At 44.9% G+C, this 23,386-nt stretch overlaps 1 protein-coding gene across 3 annotated transcripts in view; it reads left to right on the forward strand.

The window, feature by feature from the left end:
- KIAA1328 (KIAA1328 ortholog) overlaps positions 1–2,559 on the forward strand; it is a 180,494-nt gene extending 177,935 nt beyond the window's left edge. For all 3 annotated transcript variants that reach the window (XM_065740107.1, XM_065740106.1, XM_065740108.1), the window contains exon 10: positions 1,876–2,559. In XM_065740107.1, the coding sequence (XP_065596179.1) occupies positions 1,876–2,089 (214 nt within the window). In that variant the 3' untranslated portion in view covers positions 2,090–2,559. The remainder of the gene's footprint in view (positions 1–1,875) is intronic.
- The last annotated feature ends 20,827 nt before the right edge of the window (positions 2,560–23,386 follow it).

Here is a 23,386-nt window from a genome sequence, read left to right on the forward strand (position 1 = left end):
TGCTAATACGAGCAGCAGGGGTGTATGCAGTGGTTTAACATGGCTGCCTATGTTCTTCTGAAGTTCTTGGTAGAGTAACTATAAGGCATCAAGTTTGAGCAGGGTTAGCTGTTTACACAGTCCATTTGAAACAAAATGAAAGCTCAATTTTTTGTTTTGAGTCACTCATTTCTGGCTATTAGGGGTGATTTGAACAGATAGAAGATAGAAAGTCATGCAGACAAGCGCAAAATATGAAAGAATTTTGCAAAGTGGGTTTCTGATTGGATGAAATATAAGCTAGTATGTCTGGAGGAAACTAATGCAGACTGTTAAGTAGAAGAGAGAGCACTGAGATGCAGTTATGTTGAGTCAGGCTGTATTAGGAGTGATGACCACCATCAAATGGGAAGGAACAATAAATATTAAAGGAAATGAAAGAGTTGACTTTTTGGAGCAATAAGAGCATAACTAATGATTGCCATTAATGTCAGTATTAACCTATCAGTGCCATAGTTAATCCTCTGACTTAAGTGGCTCAGTATCTTAGGTTAACTTGGTCATGGTCAGTTTTCTGACAGTGGTTGACATGTAACTCTCACTGCTGGAGCTAATGAGATGTGCTTCACATGGCTTTGCCAGTTCAGGGAAGAGAGTCACTCTACCTCCTGCTGCTGCATTGGGCTCTGCTGATCTTTCATTTCAACAAACTGTTCTGAGTATTCATACTTGAGAATATTTGTACGTAAGGATCCCAACTGGCTGATTTAGTTGCACGGTCTTCCCTGTTTCCTCCTCTGCAACTCAAAGCAGAAAACAGCTTGAGATGTTTACTCACACTATGGATGAGTTTTTGCTGCTCACAAGACAAGGACCTTATGGAAACCAACCAGCTACACTGATACCTTAGATTGGGTGCTGTGGATAACGTTCTCTGTGTGTAAGTTGTTGAGTGTATGAGTTATTTCAGCATCAGAAACATCAGATGGATTGGTGCTAACAAGTATGAGAGGGATGAGAGGGACTTTTGAGTGTAACTCTTGAGTGATATCTCTTAGATTAGAGAACAGCTTCCCCAGGGGGGGAGCGGAACCGGTATTCTTTAAGACATTTAGAATTGGACAGGAGAAAATATAGTGTAATGATCAATCCCGTCTGGTATTTAGATCAAGTCTTGTGAAGTGTGAATATTAATAGGAAGTCTGTTTAAAGTAACTGCCATTATTCAGTGTGTTACTAGCTAACAGTGGCTTGCAACCTTCCCCCACATCTGTACTCACACTTAAAGGACAGCCTGAGGAATGTCTAGCGCCTTTGCCTTCTCTCTTAGTGCCTGAAGTGTTGTTTTTGTATTGCCTTGCTTAGATTATATTCCTTCAGTGCTTCCACCAGACAGACTCCATATAGTGCACAGAGATTTACTGGAAGCACGTGTAGTTTGTGGCAATAATAATAAAGTCTCCCGCTGTTTTCAAATCCCTGGGAAACTAAATCAAGTGTGGAGGTCTATTCAAAAAAGTGCAGCATGCATATAAGTCACTTTACCATTACCTGTGTGGGTCCGTCTTGTACCTGTTCTGTGTATTTGGCTGTCATATCTCCGGCTTCAGTCCTCAATCTCCAGGGTGTGACTAAGACATTACACACATCAAATGGAAAAGCTGATGAAATATCTTAAAATAACCCAAGAACCCATGCTTTGCTCACCTCTTTTTCACCACCTCTGTGTTGGTATTTCTCGCAGGAACTTACATAACAAAACTCATTCTGGGCTGATGGCCCCCATCAGACAAGTGTAGATCTAGTCTGAATGGTGAAGGTGGGAGGGTGAGATTCAGTTCCTGCATGATACTGTGATGCTTAAAGGAACTCCACTTTCTTTGTGTGTTTCTGTAGGTACAAAGCTTCTCTTCTTGGCACGAATCAAGCAATGAGTCCAAAATCTGCCCCGGGACACCGCTACGGAGGATCTTATGACAAGAACAAAAAGCACACGCCTGGTCGTGTGAGCCACGGGTCATCATCTTGGTGCCAGACCCCTCGTGGCTCCAGAAGCAGAGCGGGCGAGTTAGAGGAGAGACGGCTGCTCGAGGAGATTTTCTTCATTTGACACTGCTCTTTGGTCTACACCCCTTTTATAGAATTTGTAGTACCTTTCTATTTCTGATTTGTTTGTGTTTAAGTACCGTTTTTAAATTATTTGAGCAACACCAGATTGTCTTCCTTCTTCTAAAACATAGTTAATTAGCATCTAGCTTTGTTTTGGATTTAGTAGTCGTGCTGCAAGGATATTTTGGGGATACACCAATCAGAAAGCGTTAAGATTTTTTTTCTGAATCTTTCATGTGCCAAGTAATCATTCTAAAATAGAATTTTTTTCGTCTACAACATTTTCTAATAGATTGAAGTCACAGTTGTGCCAGCTTCATATCAGAAGTATATTTCATTATCGATTTTTAGCTCTAAAGCAGTTTGCAAAAACTGCCTAACATTCAAGAGCCACAATGTTCAAAGTAGATTATTTTCTAATTAAACAAGTCTGTTTAAAACCTGGCATATTACAAAGGTACAAGCACTTTACTACTTTTGTCAATGATTTTATGATCTGCTTTCCCTTCAGCATTCTGATATTTAACACGCTGCATTTTTAGGGGTTGTATCCTAAGCTCAGCTATACGACGTCTAATAACATGAATAGATGATGTTGCAGGTTGATGTATTAGGCATCCATTTGAAATACATTCCTCTTTAAATCAGTGCTATTTGACATAGTTTGTGTACTGGGAGACCTAACCCTGAAACAGTAGTACACGGTCAGATGTTGTAGTGGTCCAAAAACCTATGTGATGTACTTTTCAAGATGAAATATGCAGTAGTGGTAGGATAAGAACAGTCTTAAGACATTTTCACTAACTTGCACTATTTTGATCCGGTATCCAGGCTCCATTGTAAATAAGACAAATCAGTAATTATTTCCACCAGCAGCTTGCAATGCACATTTCCCTGCCGGCTTTAATTATTCATGCTATATCTATTTCAGTTTATTTAAATGCACTTCCATCTACTGCATGTACTTGGTTATTTAAAGAAATGTGCAGAATTGGTAAAAATGACTGCAGATTACAGGATTAATGGTCATTTTCTCCACAATGCAGTGTTCATATTTTATTGTAACAGTAGCCACCGGCATGTGTTCCTAGAAATATGAGGCTAAAATACTCATTTTGCACAGTAAAATTGCAGCGAGGGAAAGGTAGAATTGAGCCAATATAGGCAAGTTCTAGGCCATTTGCTCCCAAACACTGTTTCGTGGGCCAGTGTAGCTTTTTTTGACAGTCTTTTTAGGCAACTGTGCTTATCTTAAAGGCAGCGGGTTGCTGGCCTGATCCTTGGGGTATCGCTGCTGCCTGCTTCCCATGTGCAAAGCTCAGTACTCCTGTGCTCTGCAAGGAGCTAGCAAGGCTCAGCACTGAGGTCCACTGTGCTTCTTCGATGAGAGCATACACTATGCAGAGCATCAGGCATGCACCCCCTGGCTGCGCCCAGCTTTTGTAGCAGTGAAATAAAAAGAGAATGAAGGGGGAGATGAACCATAAATGTGAGGTGTTTCACTCAGGCTCTGTCTTAATCACAAATTAGGTGATATCTTTTCCATGCATCCCAGAAGAATTTTAAAGGCTGCTCGGAGGAGTTTGCAGGAGGGAAGCAGTATTACTGGACCAGGAAGTGACTACTGTGGAAAGACCCTGTGTGGTCTGTCCTGCTGTCAGTGAGGCATTTTTAGTTCTTTCTCATATCCATCTGCTGTCGAGTGTCCTCAACCTGTGAAGGCACAAGTTTCTGGTTAAAGCCCCAGAGACATCATAGGTGCTTTGACACAGGTACAGCAGTCAGGGCAGTAGATTTTCTCACTCTGCATGTTTCTGCTGGGCAAGTAGTCTGCTTCTTTAGAAAGGAAGGTGAAGGGTGGGGAAGGCAGAAAAAAATATACAAGGAGCAGCAGGAAAACTATAGAAAACCATGAAAGCTATGACCAAGACATAGATCTTAGGGTTTGGGGATTTTTGTGTGTGTAGTTTGTTTTGTTTTTGTTAAGGTTTGGCATTTGTAAAGAAACAGTTCTCTGATTTCAGTCCAATTGCTTCTCTTCTCTTTTCCAGTTTGACTGAAACTTTAATTGCCTTTTCTATGAAGTGCTAACTGACCTTTTGAAACAGCAAAAAATAGAAGTATATCTCTTGAAAGGTGCCTTTGTGTACCCAGTGGAGGACACTGCTTGGGAGCATTATGTTCTTTGGTTCTTTGTGGGTGTCGGTATTCAAACGCTTTAGGATTCCTTATGATCCATTCTGTCCATTAACAATTCTAATTCTGATGGTGACTTTTGACTCGAATCTGTATTTTGGTAGTAGCTCTTTTTAAAATGACACTGTCAGGGTTGTGGGTTCTATGCTTAAGGTGCTGTCCATCAGTCAGAGCTACACGCGAGGCATACCTTTATGTAGGCAAGAATCCTAGAATTAAGATAGTTGAAATATCTGATGGATGAAAAACTGCATGTTTTAACTGTCTGTGAGATATGAACCGAGAAGCAAAAGCTATTAATTTGGCGGACCCGGTGAAAAATCATTTTTTATAATGCTGGTTCTTGCTCTAGTTATCAGCAGTACATTAGGAATAGTGTTTAGCAGTCAGTGCAAGCAAAGATATTTTGCCACGAGGCACTACAAAGTTGAAGTTATTAAAACATTTATAGCCTTAGAAAAAAAATCAATGATTGTCAAATAGGAAAGGACAAAATCAGTATTTGGGACTGGGAGGGGAATTGTTTTCCATCTGCTAAAACAGTAGAGGAAATGCTAAAATTAAACTAGCAAAAGCAATCACTTGACAGTGTCCTTTTAAGTTTAAGCTCCTATATTAGGAGGCTGCCGCTGGGGAGGTAGTTCAGCCACAGAATGTTTGTTCAGACTGTTCCCAGTTAATACACTTCAGCTACATGTTGGGCTGTGTTCTACCTGAGACTTTGTGGAGTAACACGACTCGTGCCACGGCTGCTGCCCACGCCTTCATTTTGTGTTCTTCTCAAGTTGCTCGTACGTGTGCTCTGCCCGTGTTTGTGTACCCATTGCTTCTGTGCACCTTGCACGTGGTGGACCTGCAGAAATCATACCCTTTCCACTTGTAGCCTCTGAAATCTCACTGTTGAATGCCATCTTGAACGTATATTTATAAATGTGTGTGAGGTCTTAACCTAATAAATTATCTGGGGATTTCACTTTATCTTACAGACTTCTGTTTATCTGAATGATTTTTTGGTGTCCTTTGTCCAACTCTGGTGTAGTAGCTGTCGTTGATAACGTGTTCTGCTTTCCACACTATCATATCATGTGTATTCTGAGTCTTCTTCAGGTTGCTAGAACTGATGAGAAAGTAGTTTTAAGCCCTCTCTTTCTCTCCAGGACATGAATTTTACTGTGTAAATGAGCAAGGCTTCTTTTGCAGCTTGAAGTCTGTGGGACAGATCTCAGAAAGATAGAAGTGGAAAGCTAGCACCATGCACTGAGACAGGAAGGTGGAATTAAAAAGGAAGAGAGGATGGAGATAAAGGCAAGAAAGGACAAAGATAACAGGGAGAGAACTGAACTGAAGGATGAGAGAAGCCAGCTCTGAAGGCAGAGGAAAGTTGGTAAATGATTAAGTTGATGAGGGAGAAATTTCCTCCACCGCTGTTTCCCAAATTAAGTTTATGGCCCCCTCTCCTTTTCCAGATGATGTTTCTGCATTTGGGGAGCTACTGTCCAAAGGATCGATGGTAAATCAGGAAAGGAAGAAATGACCTAGCTTTTTTTGCTCCCCTGTAGAGAAGCTTGACGGAGAGACCACACAAAGGGTAGGAGAGTGAAGCCTGGATATAACAAGGCATGGACTGAATTTCATTGCTAGCAGAAAGGATGGCGTGAAATTAGATTACAGAAGAATGTGACACTGGATATAGCAAGAATCTGAATAAGGAAGAAACAAGAAAAACAAAATTTGCAGTGATCCACTGAGCTGTGGGGGTTTGGTGCTAAGGAAGGGGAGAAAAGGGCTTAGCTGTGCTTGAAAGAGACTGAGTCTGAGATATCAAAAAGATATCCCTTGAAAGCACACATGAGCCCAGGGTTAAACTCCAGAAGTTGCAACAGATTTTCTGAAATACAACCTCCAAGCAGTGTTTCAGTTTGTACCGTCTGAGGGCGAGAGAGCGCAGCCTGGTTAGTTAGTAACCTCCTTTTTCACTCTTACCAAATTTATGAAATTGTGTGCTAATTAGTGTATGATTTATAAATTTACATAACTGCCTGCTACATGAGACAACACAGAATATTGAATGAGGTGATTTAAACCAGTAGAAGCACTGAAGTTTGCTCTGATTGGGTGTCTGTCCTCTGTAAAATGCCTTCCCAATACAGAGCTGCTCCCCACATCTCTTGAAGTCTTAACTGCTCATGATGACAATAAATGTTTTACTCTAATGTGGCACCATATCGTTACCTTGAGGCTCTTAGTCATGGCTGTATCAGAGCTTTCACCACGGTGCTTGTGGAGGGTGTCAGGAAGCAGAAATCACCTAAAACAGTAGCAAGAAACCCAACTTGTCCTGATTACAATTAATGATTACGGTTAATGACAGCTCCTACTGTTGTTTAGAGGGAGTGCTTCTGTGTCCCAACTGCAGCAAGATCTTGTCTGGGGAACTGCGTTTGATTCCCAGATTGGAAAATCCACCTTCCTCAGCATGCTTTAGGTTCAGCTGGTGAAGATAATTGGGAGGTATATTTACTACTGTTCTCCACTAACAGAAGCTGAGACTCAGACCTCATGTGTTTTCAGGCAGGCCTGAGGGGTTCATTTCAGGCTTTGGAATACAAACTGGAGAAACTCAGATGTCACTGACAGAGGAAGCCCTGATGAGGTGAGAGATACCAAGATGGCTCCAGCAGGTAAACCAATCCACATGCTGCATAGGCAGCCTTGAATTCCTTGCTCCTTTGCTTTAGGAGTCCTTCTGAATGTGTGGAAATAAAACAACACAAAAAAAACCCCACTATATGCATTCATAGCATTCAATAGCAAGCCTTAGAGCATGAAGTCCATTCTTCCTGATCTGTCTGCAGAGAAGAGGAAAGTGAGAAGTCAGAAAAAGTTGTCTTTCTTGAGAGCTTCCTGGCAGATCCCTTAGAGCACTGGAGAGAGGAGGTGATCAGTGCCCTTGTCCAGTCACAAAGTGGTGAGTGCCATGAGCATCAAGGGTAATGTGGGAAACCAGCTTCTCCTTTAGAGCTGCTAAGGGAGGAAATGGTGAGGTGGGTTCACAGACACAGAAGCTGTGTGAGGTATTTGCACTGACGTTTTAGAAGCATCATGTCACAGTCTTCCAGTGTTTAATGATCTGCTATGAAACTGCATTATTTTGAGGTTGAATCTGCCTACTTTTAGTTTCCAGTGGTTGGAATTAGTTGTACCTACTGGAGCAGGACTGCACAGTTCCTCTGTTAGCAGGTAGCAAGTACCCCACCTGCAGCCTTGTTCAACCCCTGTGCAGCCTTCTTTGGAAACCAGAGCTCCTTCGAGCATCCTCCCATACTGTTTGTTGTCCAGTGCCTGTTTTTGAACTTCCTCCAGCATTTATGCACCTGGAAATGTTTTCGCTGTAGCAGGATGACAATTCCAGTGACTGTGGCTGTGAACGGGGATGAAGTGGCTTCTTTCTGCACAGTATTTCCCTTTTGACACTTCCGGGAGCCTTATTTGGAGGTGTTGGCTGGGTACCTGGTCTCACTGCACTTAAGATCTTCCTTGGAAGCAGAAAGTCTGAGAGTGAAACCAGGAGACTCTGTTATATTTAGAAGAGTTGAGGAGGAAGAAATAATGTGAAGTAGAAAAGTAGAAATACTAAGCAGGAAACAACAACAACAAAAAAGCATAGGATTCAATTTGGGGTGGAAGGTGAACTTGGGTCTTGCATTTGTGAAGTCAGTCACTGAGAAAACAATCTGAGAGACACTTGCTTAGTGGCATGAGGGAAAGCCAGACAGCAGAAACCTTCTGAAGGGGAGGAGTGAACAAAGCAGGAGGTGATGATACCTGATAGCAACACAAACACACAAGAAGACTTTTGAGCTGCAGGTGAGGAGGCGATGACACCTCCAAATTGCACAGGAAACGGCTCCTTGTCAGTGGATCTGGTGCCCCTGTATTTGCACGAGCGCCTTCAGCATAGGGATCTCATTACCAGAGAGTTTACTGGCAGATTGGAGGGATTTCAGTGAGGAGTAATAAAAATGATCAGGGACTGCTGGAATTGACATAATGAGGAAACAAGATGAGAAGAGTCAGATATTTATAGCTTGGGTGAGAGAGACAATTAAAAGGTGGGATGGGAGATGGACTGGGTGACCTGAAAGCCTTGTCTGTATCTAATAGCTTCTCATCGTCTGCTGTACAGAGGGCTTGAATTTACCAAGGCTGTCAATCTGGCTCTTAACAGCCCTAACTTCCCATGTTGAAAAGCTCAGGTGGGTGTGTTCTGGCTGTATTGACACTGTCAGAATGTCACTGGTACTGTGCTTTGTTTAAAAAAAAAAAATAGTAATCAGCCACATTGTGGAAAAAATTGACACTTTGACAGCAAAGAAAAAAAAAAAGTTAGACCTTCATAAAATGAAAAGCCATTGATGTCCTCGCCGGTGACTGAATGGAAAGGGCTCCCAGGGTGTTGAAGCGTTGACTGAGCTCTCCTTGCTGTCTGCAGGGTGGTCTGCTGAGGAAGATCTTTTTAGAGGCAAAACCCTGCTTTCCATCCATGAGCACGGGCTCTCGTCCTTGGGCAGAGATCCCATGCTTTGGTGGGCTTGAGCACTGCAGCGGCACTGGGGCAGCCTGACCAGACATACCCTGGGTCCACAAGCAAATTAAGCACTGCTGCTGTGCAGGAGGCACTCTGGGGAAATGGCAGGTGGTGTTGGTTGGGTCTGGTGGCAGTGCCTGTGCTGTTTTAATGATACCTGTGCGCAAAGGCCACCGCAGCTTTCATCCATTTCACATCAGTCTGACTTTCACAGAACAGACATAGCCTAGGGTGGTGGAGAGAAAGATGACCAAAAAAAAAAAAAAACCACCAGAAAGCCATCCACTTTTTACTACTTACTCTTTCCATGCTTCTGAGCTGTGATATCAGGCTGTGGCTGAGCAACAGTAATCTTATCCAGCATACTGTTGATTTAAGCCTCTTGGATTTATATAACTTTGGAAATGGTAAACTATATTAATTTGCTGTGTTTTCAAGGGAAAGTTATTTATTGAGAGACATTTTTAACTCAAGTGCCAGGAGCCTTAAATCATTATAATAAATTCATGCTATTCAGGGTTTCTTACATTGTAATAAATTTGTTTTAAACATGAATGAGGAGATCCATGATTTCTTTAATATAGTGTTATGTATTTCCTTTCAAAATGACACTGCTCACTATATCAAGTGGGAGAATAATAGTGAGAGATTTACAGTACTTAAGAATAACACAGTCCAGGAATGTGACATGTTAACCAACGGTGGGCAGGGACTGGCAAAGGGGACCCACCACTGCCAGAGGTGCAGGAGAGCTCACAGTGACAATGGGTCAGGGCAGGAGGACTCAGCGGGAAGCTCCCTGCAGGACAGCAGTCACATCCAAGTCTGGGTCACCTATGTGTTGGTGTGAAAAGTACACTAGAAACACCCAAAAGGTGATGCAGAGCACTTGCTGCCACTCACCCTCCCCTTCATGGCTTTGGGCACTCACCTCAGCCACTCCTCAGTCAACCCTTCTTGCAGACCTCCGAATTGTGGTACAGAGGTGCCTAGTAAGGGCTGAGATAAATCTTGGTCTCTGCTGTTAATCCCTGATCCCTCATTACACCTCTGCTAACCCTTCCGCTCGCCACTGGATGGCTGTGAGGAGCGTGAGTCCATAAAACACAAGGCTGGTTTGTGTCCAACCCGTGCTAAAGCAGGTTCGATAGAGTAGGCAGCATCCAAGTGGGTTTTGAGTGACTCCAGGGAAGGAGACTCCACATCCTCTCAAGGCAGCCTGTTCCTGTGCTGTCATCCTCACAGGAAAGGTTTTTCCTCATGTTCATACCAAACTTCCTGTGACTCCATCTGTGCCCACTGCCCCTTGTCCTGTTACTTGGCACCACCAAAAAAATGCCTGGCCCCATCCTTGTGACTCCTGCCCACTGGTATCTATAAGCACTGACGAGATCCCCCCTCAGTCTTCTCTTTTCAACGCTGAACATCCCAAAGTCTCTCAGCCGTTCCTCATACAGGAGATGCTCCAGGCCCACAGCCATCTCTGTGATCCTCCATTGAACTCTGTGCAGCAGTTCCTGTCTTTCTTGAACTGAGGAGCAGCAGAACTGGACACTGTACTCCAGATGTGGCCTCATCTGGACAGAGTGATGAGGGAGGATTACTTTGTGCTAACCATACTCTTCTTATTGCACCCCAGGATGCCATTGGCCTTCTTGGCCACCAGGGCACAGTGCTGGCTCATGGCCAACCGGTTGGCCTTCAGGACATCCAGGTCCTTCTCTGCAGAGCTCCACTGCAGCAGATTATCCCCTAACCTGTACGGATGTGGTTATCCTCAGGTGTAGGACTCTGCACTTTTCTGTCTTGAGCCTCATGTGGTTTCTAGTGTATTCAGGTCCCACTGAACAGCAACACAGCCTTGTGGTATGTCAAGCACTTCTCCCAGCTTTGTATCCTCAACAAACTAGCTGAGGGTAGACTCCTGTTCCATGTCATCTGCGCCACGGATGTTGAAAAAGACCTGACAGCACTGACCCCTGGGAAGCACCACTAGTTACAGGCCTCCAAACTGGGCTGTGCCACCAACCCCAACGCACTGAATTCTGCCAGTCAGCCAGTTCATAAGTTCATAAGTTCATAAGGTTGGAAAGGACCTATAAGATCATCTAGTCCAACCATCCTCCTATCACTATCTCTACCCAACTACTAAATTAAGTCCTTTAGCACCTCATCTAAATGCTTCTTGAACAGCGCTAGGGATGGTGCCTCAACCACCTCCCTAGGCAGGCCATTCCAGTGCCTGACCACTCTTTCAGAAAAGAAATGCTTCCTCAGGTCTAATCTAAATCTTCCCCGGCGCAACTTGTGGCCATTCCCTCTCGTCCTGTCATTACTTATCAGGGAGAAGAGGCCTACCCCCTCCTCACCACAACCCCCCTTCAGGAAGTGGTAGAGTGCAATAAGGTCTCCTCTGAGCCTCCTCTTCTCCAGACTGAACAATCCCAGCTCCCTCAGCCGCTCCTCATAAGACTTGTGCTCCAGGCCCCTCACCAGTTTTGTTGCCCTTCTCTGAACACGCTCCAGGGCCTCAATGTCCTTCTTGTAGTGAGGGGCCCAAAACTGAACACAGTACTCGAGGTGCGGCCGTACCAGAGCTGAGTACAGGGGGATGATCACCTCCTTGCTCCTGCTGGCTACACTATTTCTAATACAGGCCAGGATGCTGTTGGCCTTCTTAGCCACCTGGGCACACTGCCGGCTCATGTTGAGCCGAGCATCAACCAACACCCCCAGGTCCTTTTCCTCTCTACATTCTTCAAGCCATTCTGCCCCAAGCCTATAGCATTGCATGGGGTTATTGTGGCCAAAGTGCAGGACCCGGCACTTGGTCTTATTGAACCTCATCCCATTGAGCTCAGCCCAGCTGTTCAGCCTATCCAAATCCCTCTGAAGGGCCTCCCTACCCTCAGGCAGTTTGACACATCCTCCCAGCTTTGTGTCATCTGCAAACTTACTGAGCATACACTCAATTCCCTCGTCTAGGTCATCAATAAAGATATTAAACAAGATGGGCCCCAAAACTGACCCTTGGGGGACACCACTCATTACAGGACGCCAGCTGGACTTAACTCCATTAACCACTACCCTCTGGGCACGGCCCTCCAGCCAGTTCTCCACCCAGAGAAGAGTGAACCTGTCCACACCACGGGCTGCCAGTTTCCTCAGGAGAATACTGTGGGAGACCGTGTCAAAGGCCTTGCTGAAGTCCAGGTAGACTACATCAACAGCCTTTCCCTCATCTACCTGTCTGGTCACCCAGTCATAGAAGGAGATGAGGTTGGACAAGCACGACCTGCCCCTGGTGAACCCGTGCTGGCTGGGTCTGATCCCTTTATTGCCATGCACGTGTCGTGTGATCTCCCTCAATATCATCTGTTCCATAACTTTCCCTGATACCGAGGTCAGGCTGACAGGCCTGTAGTTCCCTGGGTCTCAGTACTCAATCCACCTCACTACCTACTCATCTATCCCACACCTCCTAAGCTTACTTACAAAGATGTTGTGGGAGATAGTGTTAAACACCTTTCTGAAGTCAAGGTAGACAACACTCACTGCTCTCCCGTCACCTACCTTCTCACTTATCCATGGAACGGAACTCTTTCTCTACAAGGACAAGCTGGGAGAGCTGGTGCTTTTCAGCCTGGAGAAGGCTGTGAAGTGACCTTACAGTGGCATTTGTTGTGGTTGTCCCTTGTCCCTTGAGACTTTCAGGGTGATAAGGCTTGGCCTGATCTAGCTGTGGTGTCCTTGTTCATTGCAGAGCAGTTGGAATTCTAAGGATTCTCTGATTCTATTCTATTCTACCAACTTGGTAATGATGTCTCAGAAGGCTATCATATTGGTCAAACATGATTTCCCTTTAGTGAATCCACGCTGAGCACTTCTGATAACCTTCTCTTGGTCATGCTTGGACATACATTCAGAATAAGCTATTCCATCACCTTCCTGAGGATGAAGATGAGACTGACTGGTCTGTGACTTGCCACAAGCTTTCTTGTCCTTTTTTAAGACTGGAGTGATGTTAGCTTTCCTCCAGTCCTCAAGTACCTCTTCCATTCTCTGTTATCTTTTGAAAATGATAGAAAGCAACTTGGAAATCACTTCTGCCAGTTCCCTTAGCACTCCAGGGTGCATCTCATTAGGATCCATGGATCTGTGTGTCAGGTTTGTCTAGACCTTATCATCTTCATCCAAGGGGAAGTCTTCCATTTCCCAGACTTCCTTTTTTTCAGAATCCACGATTCCTGAGGGGCAGTGTTAGTAGTAAAGATCAACAGCAAATAATGCATTTTTGCTGTATTAATATTTAGTATAATATTCAGTATTCAATATTCAGTGTATTAATATTCAGTATCTCTGCCTTCTCAGCATCCAGTCAGAAACAGGCACCCACCTCATTCAGTGAACCTGCATTTTCCCTAGTCTTCCATTTGCTACTGACATATTTAGAGAAGCCTTTCTTGTTATACTTTCCCTCCTTCACCAGATTTAATTATATGTGGGCCTTAGCCTTCCTTGTCACATTCCTGCATGCCCTGACAAAAGTTTCTTTATTCCTCCCACTTGACCAGGGCCCTTTTTTCTTCTATTTGAGTTAATCCATGAGCTCTCTGTGCAGCTCATGCCACCTTTATCTGGTTTCTTACTCTTAAGGATGCTCTGATCTTGAACTTGTAAGATGTGATGCTTGAATGTCAATTGGTTCTCTTGTGCCCCCTTACCTTCCAGTGCTCAAACCCATGGGATGCCTCTTGAGGTTCTTGATGAGCTCAGAGTAGGCTTTCCTTACTTATAACTTTGTTTCTTCCATGTAAGATCCTGAACTTCTCTATCTCATGGTCACTGCATCCGAGGTTCCCTCCAATCACATTCCCAACCAGTCCTTTCTTGTTTGTAAGAACAAGGTCCAGTATCACACCTCTCCTCTAGCACAGATGGCTTCTCCACCATCTGTGCTAGAAAGTTATCTTCTACACCCTGCAGGAATCTGTGTGCGCCTAGCAGTGTTGCTTTTCCAGCAAATATAATGGTGGTTGAAGTCCCATGAGAGCCAGTGCCTTTTACCATAAGGCTTTTTTCAGCTGTTTGTAGAAGGCTTCATCTTCCTCCTCCTGATCAGGTGGTCTGTCATAGCAAACACTGACAATGAGGTCACCCATATTGGCCTGCCCCTTAGTTCTTCCCCATAAGCTTTCCACTCATCTTCATCAATCATTTCTAGGCAGAGCTCAGTACCTACCAGTTGTTTTCTCACATATACTCCACCACCATTTGCATGGCTCTAAAGAGTTAATGACCCTTTGGTAGATGCAGCTGTAATTAAGGGCAGATGGATGGTCCTGCTTCTACCCCTGGTAACGCAAACCTGCAAACCCAGCAGCCCAGCTGCATGCATGGGGCTGGCAGGGAGGCTGGAGGGCTGTGTCCTGCTCCTTTGGGAGAGGAGATGGGAGAGGGCCCTGCCTGCCCAAGAAGTGATGGCAGGACCTCATCTGTCAGTGCAGAAAAATGTCTGGCCAATAAACTTGCCAAACGTCCCTAATAAAGGGCTGGATGTGTTATCATGAATAGAATGGTTTTATAGGGGACAGCCATAAAACGTACACATTGCCCTTTAAAATGCCAGGATGAGGATTGATTCTGGCAGGGCGGAGGGAGAGGAGGAGAGAGAAGGAAGCTAATTGGAAAAGGGGGATAAATACAGGGGCTCGTTTCTCTGCCGTGGTTCCCCAGGGTGTCAGGGAGCATAACAAAGCTGAAGTCATTGCTGGGCCTGGGCTTCTTCACTATATCCAACTGCGATGCTGGGTGTCCTTCCAGCATGTTTCTGCCACTGGTTCAGTCCAGCCCTGTTCTTGCTCCTCACCCTTAGCTCTGAGGAAGCTGTGGAGACACCTCCGTCAGCCTCTCTGCAGGTCTCTCCACATTTCTGCTTCTCCTCATCCCAGTACTCCCACATCCTTGCAGGTGTGTCCTCCCTGCCCCAACACTAGCTCACCCCTCCTTCCTTTTTTGTCCCTGGCTGCCTGGTCTCCTGCTGTGGGCTGGCCCTCAAGTCCATCTCAGCCAGGAAATGGACTGCCAAGGTTTGTGCAGCACTTTGGGTTCCCTGCTCTGTGGACAAGTTGAGCACGTACTTGGGATGCAGGTGCTTGTACATGACACTGCTTGGATAAACAGGAGACGGGAAGATGGAAGAAGATCCTGGGTGTGTTTAGAAGTGATCAATAAATATACTGTACTCTGGCTCAATTTTAATGCTGCAGAAAACAGGCAGTGATTGCACTTAATAAATGTGGACAGTTGTGCAGGGCTCCAAGATCATCTATTCTGCTCAGCAGTTCCTACACAACAGGATGCCACATGACTCAGGGCCCAGCATTTATGTGCAGCTGAGGCTTGCGGGCTGCATTAGCAGGGGGGCAGGGTGTGATTTCTCATTTTCTTTTTTTTTAATTTCCCTGAACAGAGATTCTGGGCAGCCAAACCCTGCTGAGTTCTGCTCAGTGCTGAAAATTTTAAAGAGTCCCTCTTAAAGCCAATGAAGAGACTGTGGGTTTGTCCTCTGGGTGGGAGGTGGCAGGTACTGGAGGGATGGGAAAAGAAAAAAGTCGGATTGCTGTTTGGCAAGAATGCTCTTAAAAATGTTTGTTGCTGTCACTGTGGATTTGTTGACTTGCTCCAGATATCACTTGTTCTCTCACTCTGTGCATGTGGTGCTGCCAAATTTCAGGCTCAAGATGACCCTGGAAATCCCCAGCAGGAGGGGTGGGGGTGCAGGCAGTGCCCCTACATTTGATGCTCAGCCCTGAAAATGTCCTTCCCCGTGGGATGTTGCAGTTGGTGACTAAACCCAGGCAAAGTGAGACTCACTTGGAACACATGCTGTTTGTGTCCATTAGACGTGCCACAAATAACATTTCTCCCACTGTGGAGATTAACCAGGATAGCATGGTGTGGACCTATGTCAAACAGTATGACTAATGGACGTGATGTATCCTGTGAATTTGGGTGAGAGGTCTTGTTCTGATATTTATTTATTTTCTGGAAAGCAGAGAGGTTATGAAAAGCAGACAAAGATGATGAATCTCAACTGAATTTTTCATAGCCTGGCACTGCTTTATGTGCAACCAAGTTAGGTTAATTCAACAGGGGAGCTCTAGGGCTGACACAGAGTTGGAGTTTTCCAGGCTGAACGGTGTTCAGGATTTTCAACTTTGCTGCACGGTTGTGAAGTTCATAGCAACTTTCAGACTCACAGCCCAAGATGTATCTCTGAGGTCTGGATTTGCTTCTTTGCTGCCTTTTGGCTTAGGACTACCTCTACTGTATGCCCTCTACTGTATTTCTCAGTGAAATTTTCATGGAATGCATTGTTAGTTCTGGATTTGTAATTAAATTTAAGGGTTGGTAAATTTTGCTATGAACACTTTCCTGGCCCCCCTCCTTAGCATTCATTCTACCCATCATTATATCCAGACAGTCAGAGACCTGCTCCTCCATCTGAACTGCCACAAGTCCATGGGACCAGATGGGATCCACCCAAGGGTGCTGAGGAAGCTGGCAGAGGTGATTGCCAAGCCACTTTCTGCCATCTATCAGCATTCCTGGTTATCTGGAGAGGTCCCACAAGATTGGAGGCTTGCCGATGTGACTCCCATCTACAAGAAAGGCCGTAAGGAAGACCTGGGGAACTACAGGCCTGTCAGCCTGACCTCGGTATCAGGGAAAGTTATGGAGCAGATGATCTTGAGGGAGATCACATGGCACGTGCATGGCAACCAGGGGATCAGACCCAGCCAGCACAGGTTCACTGGTAGATGAGGGAAAGGCTGTTGATGTAGTCTACCTGGACTTCAGCAAGGCCTTCGACATGGTCTCCCACAGTATTCTCCTGGGGAAACTGGCAGCCCGTGGTGTGGACAGGTTCACTCTTCTCTGGGTGGAGAACTGGCTGGAGGGCCGTGCCCAGAGGGTAGTGGTTAATGGAGTTAAGTCCAGCTGGCGTCCTGTTACGAGTGGTGTCCCCCACGGGTCAGTACTGGGGCCCATCTTGTTTAATATCTTTATTGATGACCTAGACGAGGGGATTGAGTGTACCCTCAGTAAGTTTGCAGATGACACAAAGCTGGGAGGATGTGTCAAACTGCCTGAGGGTAGGGAGGCCCTTCAGAGGGATTTGGATAGGCTGAACAGCTGGGCTGAGCTCAATGGGATGAGGTTCAATAAGACCAAGTGCCGGGTCCTGCACTTTGGCCACAATAACCCCATGCAATGCTATAGGCTTGGGGCAGAATGGCTTGAAGAATGTAGAGAGGAAAAGGACCTGGGGGTGTTGGTTGAAGCTCAGCTTAACATGAGCCGGCAGTGTGCCCAAGAAGGTGTCCAAGAAGGCCAACAGCATCCTGGCCTGTATTAGAAATAGTGTAGCCAGCAGGAGCAGGGAGGTGATCATCCCCCTGTACTCAGCTCTGGTACGGCCGCACCTCGAGTACTGTGTTCAGTTTTGGGCCCCTCACTACAAGAAGGACATTGAGGCCCTGGAGCGTGTTCAGAGAAGGGCAACAAAACTGGTGAGGGGTCTGGAGCACAAGTCTTATGAGGAGCGGCTGAGGGAGCTGGGATTGTTTAGTCTGGAGAAGAGGAGGCTCAGAGGAGACCTTATTGCACTCTACCACTTCCTGAAGGGGGGTTGTGGTGAGGAGGGGGTGGGCCTCTTCTCCCTGATAAATAATGACAGGACGAGAGGGAATGGCCACAAGCTGCGCCAGGGAAGATTTAGATTAGATTTGAGGAAACATTTTTTCTCTGCAAGAGTGGTCAGGCACTGGAATGGCCTGCCTAGGGAGGTGGTTGAGGCACCATCCCTAGCGCTGTTCAAGAAGCGTTTAGATGAGGTGCTAAAGGATTTGATTTAGTAGTTTAGTGGGTAGGGATGGTGATAGGAGGATGGTTGGACTAGATGATCTTGTAGGTCCTTTCCAACCTAATGTATCTATGAACCTATGAACCTATCTACTATGTAGGGTTTTGCAGATGCCGCTGTATTCTCAACAACAAATATTAAAAAATGTGGGATTTAGAATATATTCGAGGACAATTTTTTATTTTTTTCTAGACTGATCACACTTTAGAACTTTTTTTCAATGTGTTAGAGCTATAAGGTTATGGGGCAGGTGGGTGTCTCATCCTACCACTTGACTCCAAGGGCTGTGAGCTTTCCACTTCATCAAGTTTATGATCAAACCATGCACATGACAATACCATCTGTAATTGCTCTCTGAATTAAAGCATTTCCCCCAGAATCCAGCAATAAGGAGAATGAAATATTCAGGTAGGGTTTAGTGGCTCACCTTGAAAGAATTTCATCTCATGCTGAACGTTAAGCCATGTAGCGATATCTGAGCACTTGTCTACTTTGAGACCCATGGGAGAATTAAATCAAATTCTGTTTTAAAGGGGATTAATTAAGCTGCATCTGGACCCTATTTCAACACTCAGAATTTAGATAAGTTGAAGTAAGACCCCTCTAATTTCCATTTTAGGGAAAGAACTGAAAGAGATGCGAGACCTCTGACACTGCAGGAAGGTGTCTGAGGAGCTGCTGATGTGGTTTGACTAATGTGTTTTACATTATGCTTCAGTTAATTCAGACTGAATGACCCAGAGAAGACAAGCCCAGAGACTCTGGGCCTGGATGTGACTGAGCTGGGTGTATCTGCTTTCCCAGCTGTTGTGTGAGGGGATAGAAGTTGTGTGGAAAACAAGATGATCTATGAAATGCAACAGAGAAGGTAAACTGGAGGTAATGGCCCCAAAATGCCTGCAGTTCTGTGTGGGTTTTGTCCCATCTTACTGTTGTTGTGGTCTCTGAATGCTTTTTACAGTTCAGTCAGTGTTTTTTCTTTCAAATTTTGAGTGAAGACTGAGACTGATTTAGCGAATTATATACCAAGGTGATGTGTGCATTATCTGCACTTAGGATGGATTATTTTTCTTATTCCTGCCACCACTTACTTGACTGTGAAGGCTGATGTCTCAACCTTTGTCAACATTCCAGAACTAAATTCATGGCATGGATGTCTCCACCTTCTGGATTTCTCAATTCAAGCCAAGAATATTTATGTTTACCTGTATCTTCTTCCTTCTTCCTATCTTTCTTCTTCTGGAGTGACACTGAGTCTGGGAAACAATCTGTGCTGAAGGACACTTGGTGATGTCCTATATGGTAGAAGAGCTGCAGAAGGAATCCACTTAGGATTCACTCAGTCCAGAAACTGGTGTTTTCTGCTTCTAGACAAGGAGAATGGTGACCTTCCCAACCCTTCACTAGAGGAACAGCACTGTGTTTTTTGAGATGGAAAATTTAACATTTTGCATCAGGCAAATCTAAAGCCAGGAATTATTTTGGGAAGAAGAGTTCTTCCTTTGAAGAATTCTGACTGCATCCAAACAGGTTTGAAAACACTGCTAAATGCTTAGCTGAGCCCTGAAAATCCTTGGAAGGGAACATAGTCCTCCTCCCAAGCTCCCTGAGAATGTGAGCATCATCAGTGTGGGATGCGGTTTCTACAGCATCTGCACAAAGCAGCTTAGCGATGGTTGGTGCAGAATATGTAGCTCTCTCCAGAAGTATTGCCTCCTACTTCTTTTTCCATGGAAATGACAACGAAGAGCACAATAACACTGTTTGAGAAAGCAAATTCTCAGCTACAAAACAGTTTTTTTTTAACATAGTCACCATCATTAGCTCTGCATTTTCACCAGTGATGAACAAAAGCCTACATGCTGCACTTGGTACATTTGTATGGCTGCTTAGAACGTGGCTTGTCTTTCACATTGCAGTCACCACTGCTGAAACACACCACCTACTGCCTCACTGTACTCACATGCACAGTTTGGTCTCCATAAATGTTGAGAAGGTGTCAGTGAATGTCAGTGGTTGACATTTTTTTTTGCTTAGAGGAGTTCAATGACATGCCTTTGATTCATAAGCACTCTCACGCCAGACTCCTTTCTGTCAGTCTGCCCCTCTGCTGTCGTCTGTTGCATGACAACAAAACACAATGATATATTGTTGGGAATGTTCAAAGACTAATGCTGGACCATCAGCATCTGGCACTGATGTTGTGGGCCAGTGGAATAAAATAGGAGGCATTACTCTTGGAGCATTGCTGAACTTCTGGTACTCTACTTCATTGCTCTTCTGTGAATAGCATCTACCCAAACTCTGTGGAGAGCTGTCTGCAAGAAGGTGAATGGGACTAAAGAGAAAGCAGTATAAAGCAAGTTTACATTCACTGGCGACATTTAGGTGGGATGTACTCTGCCATACATTATTAGCACTGCCCTGTGCTGTGTGCTCTGGACTGTAAGCTGTAGGGGCAGCCTCACAGTGTTTTCACTTTCCATTAGATTAGTGGGTGATATTAGTGGTAGGTGGATGGTTGGACTAAATAATCTTGGAGTTCTTTCCCAACCTTAATGATTCCATGATTCTGTGGGCTGTGTGGACAACCCCGATGTATATCGTGTTCATCCACCCAAGAGGCAGATCACTTTTTAATCAGATTATGTCCCCAAAGAGACACCTAAAAGTGACAACTATTTAAAAAAAACCATTTCCATCTGATCCCTCAATCCCATTCTTTTTGCTCTCTCACCTGCAAATAAAGGGAGAATAAGTGCCCACAGCAGTGAAGGCTGGGAAAAGATGGGCTGGGTCTCAACTGGGTGAGATGTATTTGTTGAAATCAGAACATTATGGAAAACAGTGCAGAGATGCTAAGAGGAAATTACAACTGCTCCTTTCCTTTCTTTTTTCTTCTTTTTTTTTTTTTCCTCTCCTGTCACTTCTTCTTCCTCCTAGGTGTTGGGGTCTTTGCAGAGGCAATCGTTACTGTTAATGATTTTAGCTTGTTGGCTATTATCACATTTGTGCCTGGGGACTGCAGTTGGCTATCTGGGCTCTGGCAGGCCTTGACAGCAATCAGCTCCTTCCTGCTTCGCACTAATTTTCTCAGGAGAGCTCAGAAGAAAAGACTTTTTTCTTCATTTCCCCTTCCCACACCTCTCCTTCCCCTCTGCTTTGCCCCTGCCTCTGGGTGGTCTGTGGGGAGAAACTCACAGCAAAGCATGCAAGAGGCACTGGGACATCACTGGGAGAGGGAACATCTCCTGGAAGGAAGCACCCTGGGTCTTGTTATTCATGCTGTGTTTGTACCCATTGCTGATCCTCCAGCAGCTAGGGAGAAAGGAAGGGATCACTGTGGTTATTTTATGAAAAAGGTACGTGAATCTTTCTCAGCGTCTGCGGCTGAGCGCAGAGCTTTTACAGCCCTGTGTTTAATATTCTCTTTTTTCCCTCCATCATCATTTTATATTATTCAAAGCAAATCAGACAGCCTTTGAAGAACAGCTCAAAGCCTTTTTTCTTTCTTTTTTCCTTTTTCTTTTTATTTAAGGTGGGAAAGAGTGAGAGCCACCTGGTACATCTCCTTTCTCAATTCAGTGATTTTATTTGGTGGGGAAGAGATTGGTTTGCGTCTTGTACTTTAAAGGAGAGTAAAAGTCAGGTAAGAGCTGTATTTCTAGAAGACCCCAAAGAAGGATTTTCTGGAAGGGTGACCAGCATCTTCCTTGCCCCAGAGCAGCTTGGATGGTGGAAATGTCACAACTGCTGTGTGGAAGGGCTCTGACCCAGAACCACTCTTGTTCTGAAACCTACTGATGAAAAACCATTCCTCTGAGCCACTTCAGCATCAATCGAGACTGATCTTATAGGCTGAAAGGTACTGCAGACTACTGAACCAACCAAGGTGGTTGTCAGGAAAAGTGTTTACCAGTTGTAAGTTGCCTTCTTGAGGATTTTCCGTGCTGAGCGATGTTTTGTCCAGGTGAGCTCTTCCAAAGGAAAGCAATTTTCCAGATGTCTGAAAGCAGAGATCCCAGATGGCAGAATGGAAAAGGTCAAGGCTTCAGTACCTATGTTTGTACAAGGGCCCACTAAACTGCTTGGTAACACCATGCCTATCACGCATGTGTGATGGCTTTTGGACTGCTGATATTTGCAATTCTGGAGGCTGAAGTCTCCAGGAAGGGATTGATTTACTTCCAGTTCTTGCATAGACACTGGTGCCTCGGTCTAGCAAGGTACACCTTGGTGTCTCAGTGCCTTGGAACAGATTTCAGTGCAGCCAGAGCTTAAATCACACTCCTTTCTCACAACCTTTAAGAACCTAAGACAGACAGAGGAAATGCAGTTACTGTTACACACTGTTACTTTGCTCCCTACCTGTTCGTACAGGTGATAAGGTCTTTGACAGCATCAGATGTCCTGTGTTTTTTTGTTTTGGTTTGTTTCAGTTTGTTTTTTTTTTCCCCCATTTTGGGGAGCAGTGATCCCTGAGAAAAAGGGGATCCCAACACTCTTCCCCGTGTCTGCCCTCAGCTCAGAGACCCCTGTTTGGCACCAGCCATGACTACATAATGTTGAGGTGAATTCACCAACCCCAAATGTGCTCTGAAAATAGGAACATGTGGAGCTCCTTCTGGATCCCTCCTTCTAGCTCTGAGCTTCCAGACCTGCCCACCTCTGCTTTTTCACAGTGCTGATAGAAGAGGCATAAAACAAGTCATCAACCCCAAAGGTAATGGTCTCTCTGGGCAGATTGCCAGTCATTTAATATCTTCGCTAATCATCTAGAAGTGGAAGTAAATAGCATGATAATGAAATGTATGGGTGAGGATGGATTGGGGGGGAGCTGGAGTGGGCGATCTGGACAGAGGAAATGCAGCAAAAGGATTTGGTGTAGTTAGAAAGACATGCAGGAAATTTCAGCTTGGGAATAATTTGAAAGACTGGAAGCAGGCAGAAGAGTGGAGATACAAGGCCATGCTAAAGTGGGGAGCAGCAGTCTGTGTCCATAGGGTGACTGATGAAGAGTACAGTGCTGTAATAATGTGTGACACCTTTGGGCCAGGAGGATACTGGGAAGCCTGGTGGCAAGATGGTCTTTAAGATCCACTTCAGACCAAGTCGTTCTATGATTCGATGATTAGTAATGCCAAAAATATGTAAAATAAAGTCATACCCCACATGGATGGTCTTTGATGGAAGCCCTGTGAGTAAAAATCACTGCTGAGCATGTTTGAAATTGCAGCGCATTTTGGAGGTAATTTCAGTCTTTGGAGGGAAGAGGGACATTAAAGAATCTATACAAAATAAAGACATTTAACTCATAACTCAGTTCCAAATGAAAACATCTGCTGTTCAGCAAGCAATTAGGTGTATCAAGTTATTTAAGTAGGAAGGGCCAAAAGAAAGATTTGCTTAGGCCAGGTCCCCACAGAAGTTTCCATAAGTTTTCATATGGATAAAGGGGAGGAGGAAAGGGATATGAAGATGTTGGAGCAGAAGGAAGCTGCTGTAGTCTGTTCTGAGTAAGTAACCTAGGCCATATGCTGGAGATGGCTCTGGATTTGCACTGGAAATGATTATGGTTATAGTTT

The sequence above is a fragment of the Cyrtonyx montezumae genome, unplaced genomic scaffold (genome assembly GCF_038088225.1).
Source record: "Cyrtonyx montezumae isolate F1298 unplaced genomic scaffold, pur_monq_1.0 scaffold_25, whole genome shotgun sequence".
Classification (NCBI taxonomy): Eukaryota; Metazoa; Chordata; class Aves; order Galliformes; family Odontophoridae; genus Cyrtonyx; species Cyrtonyx montezumae.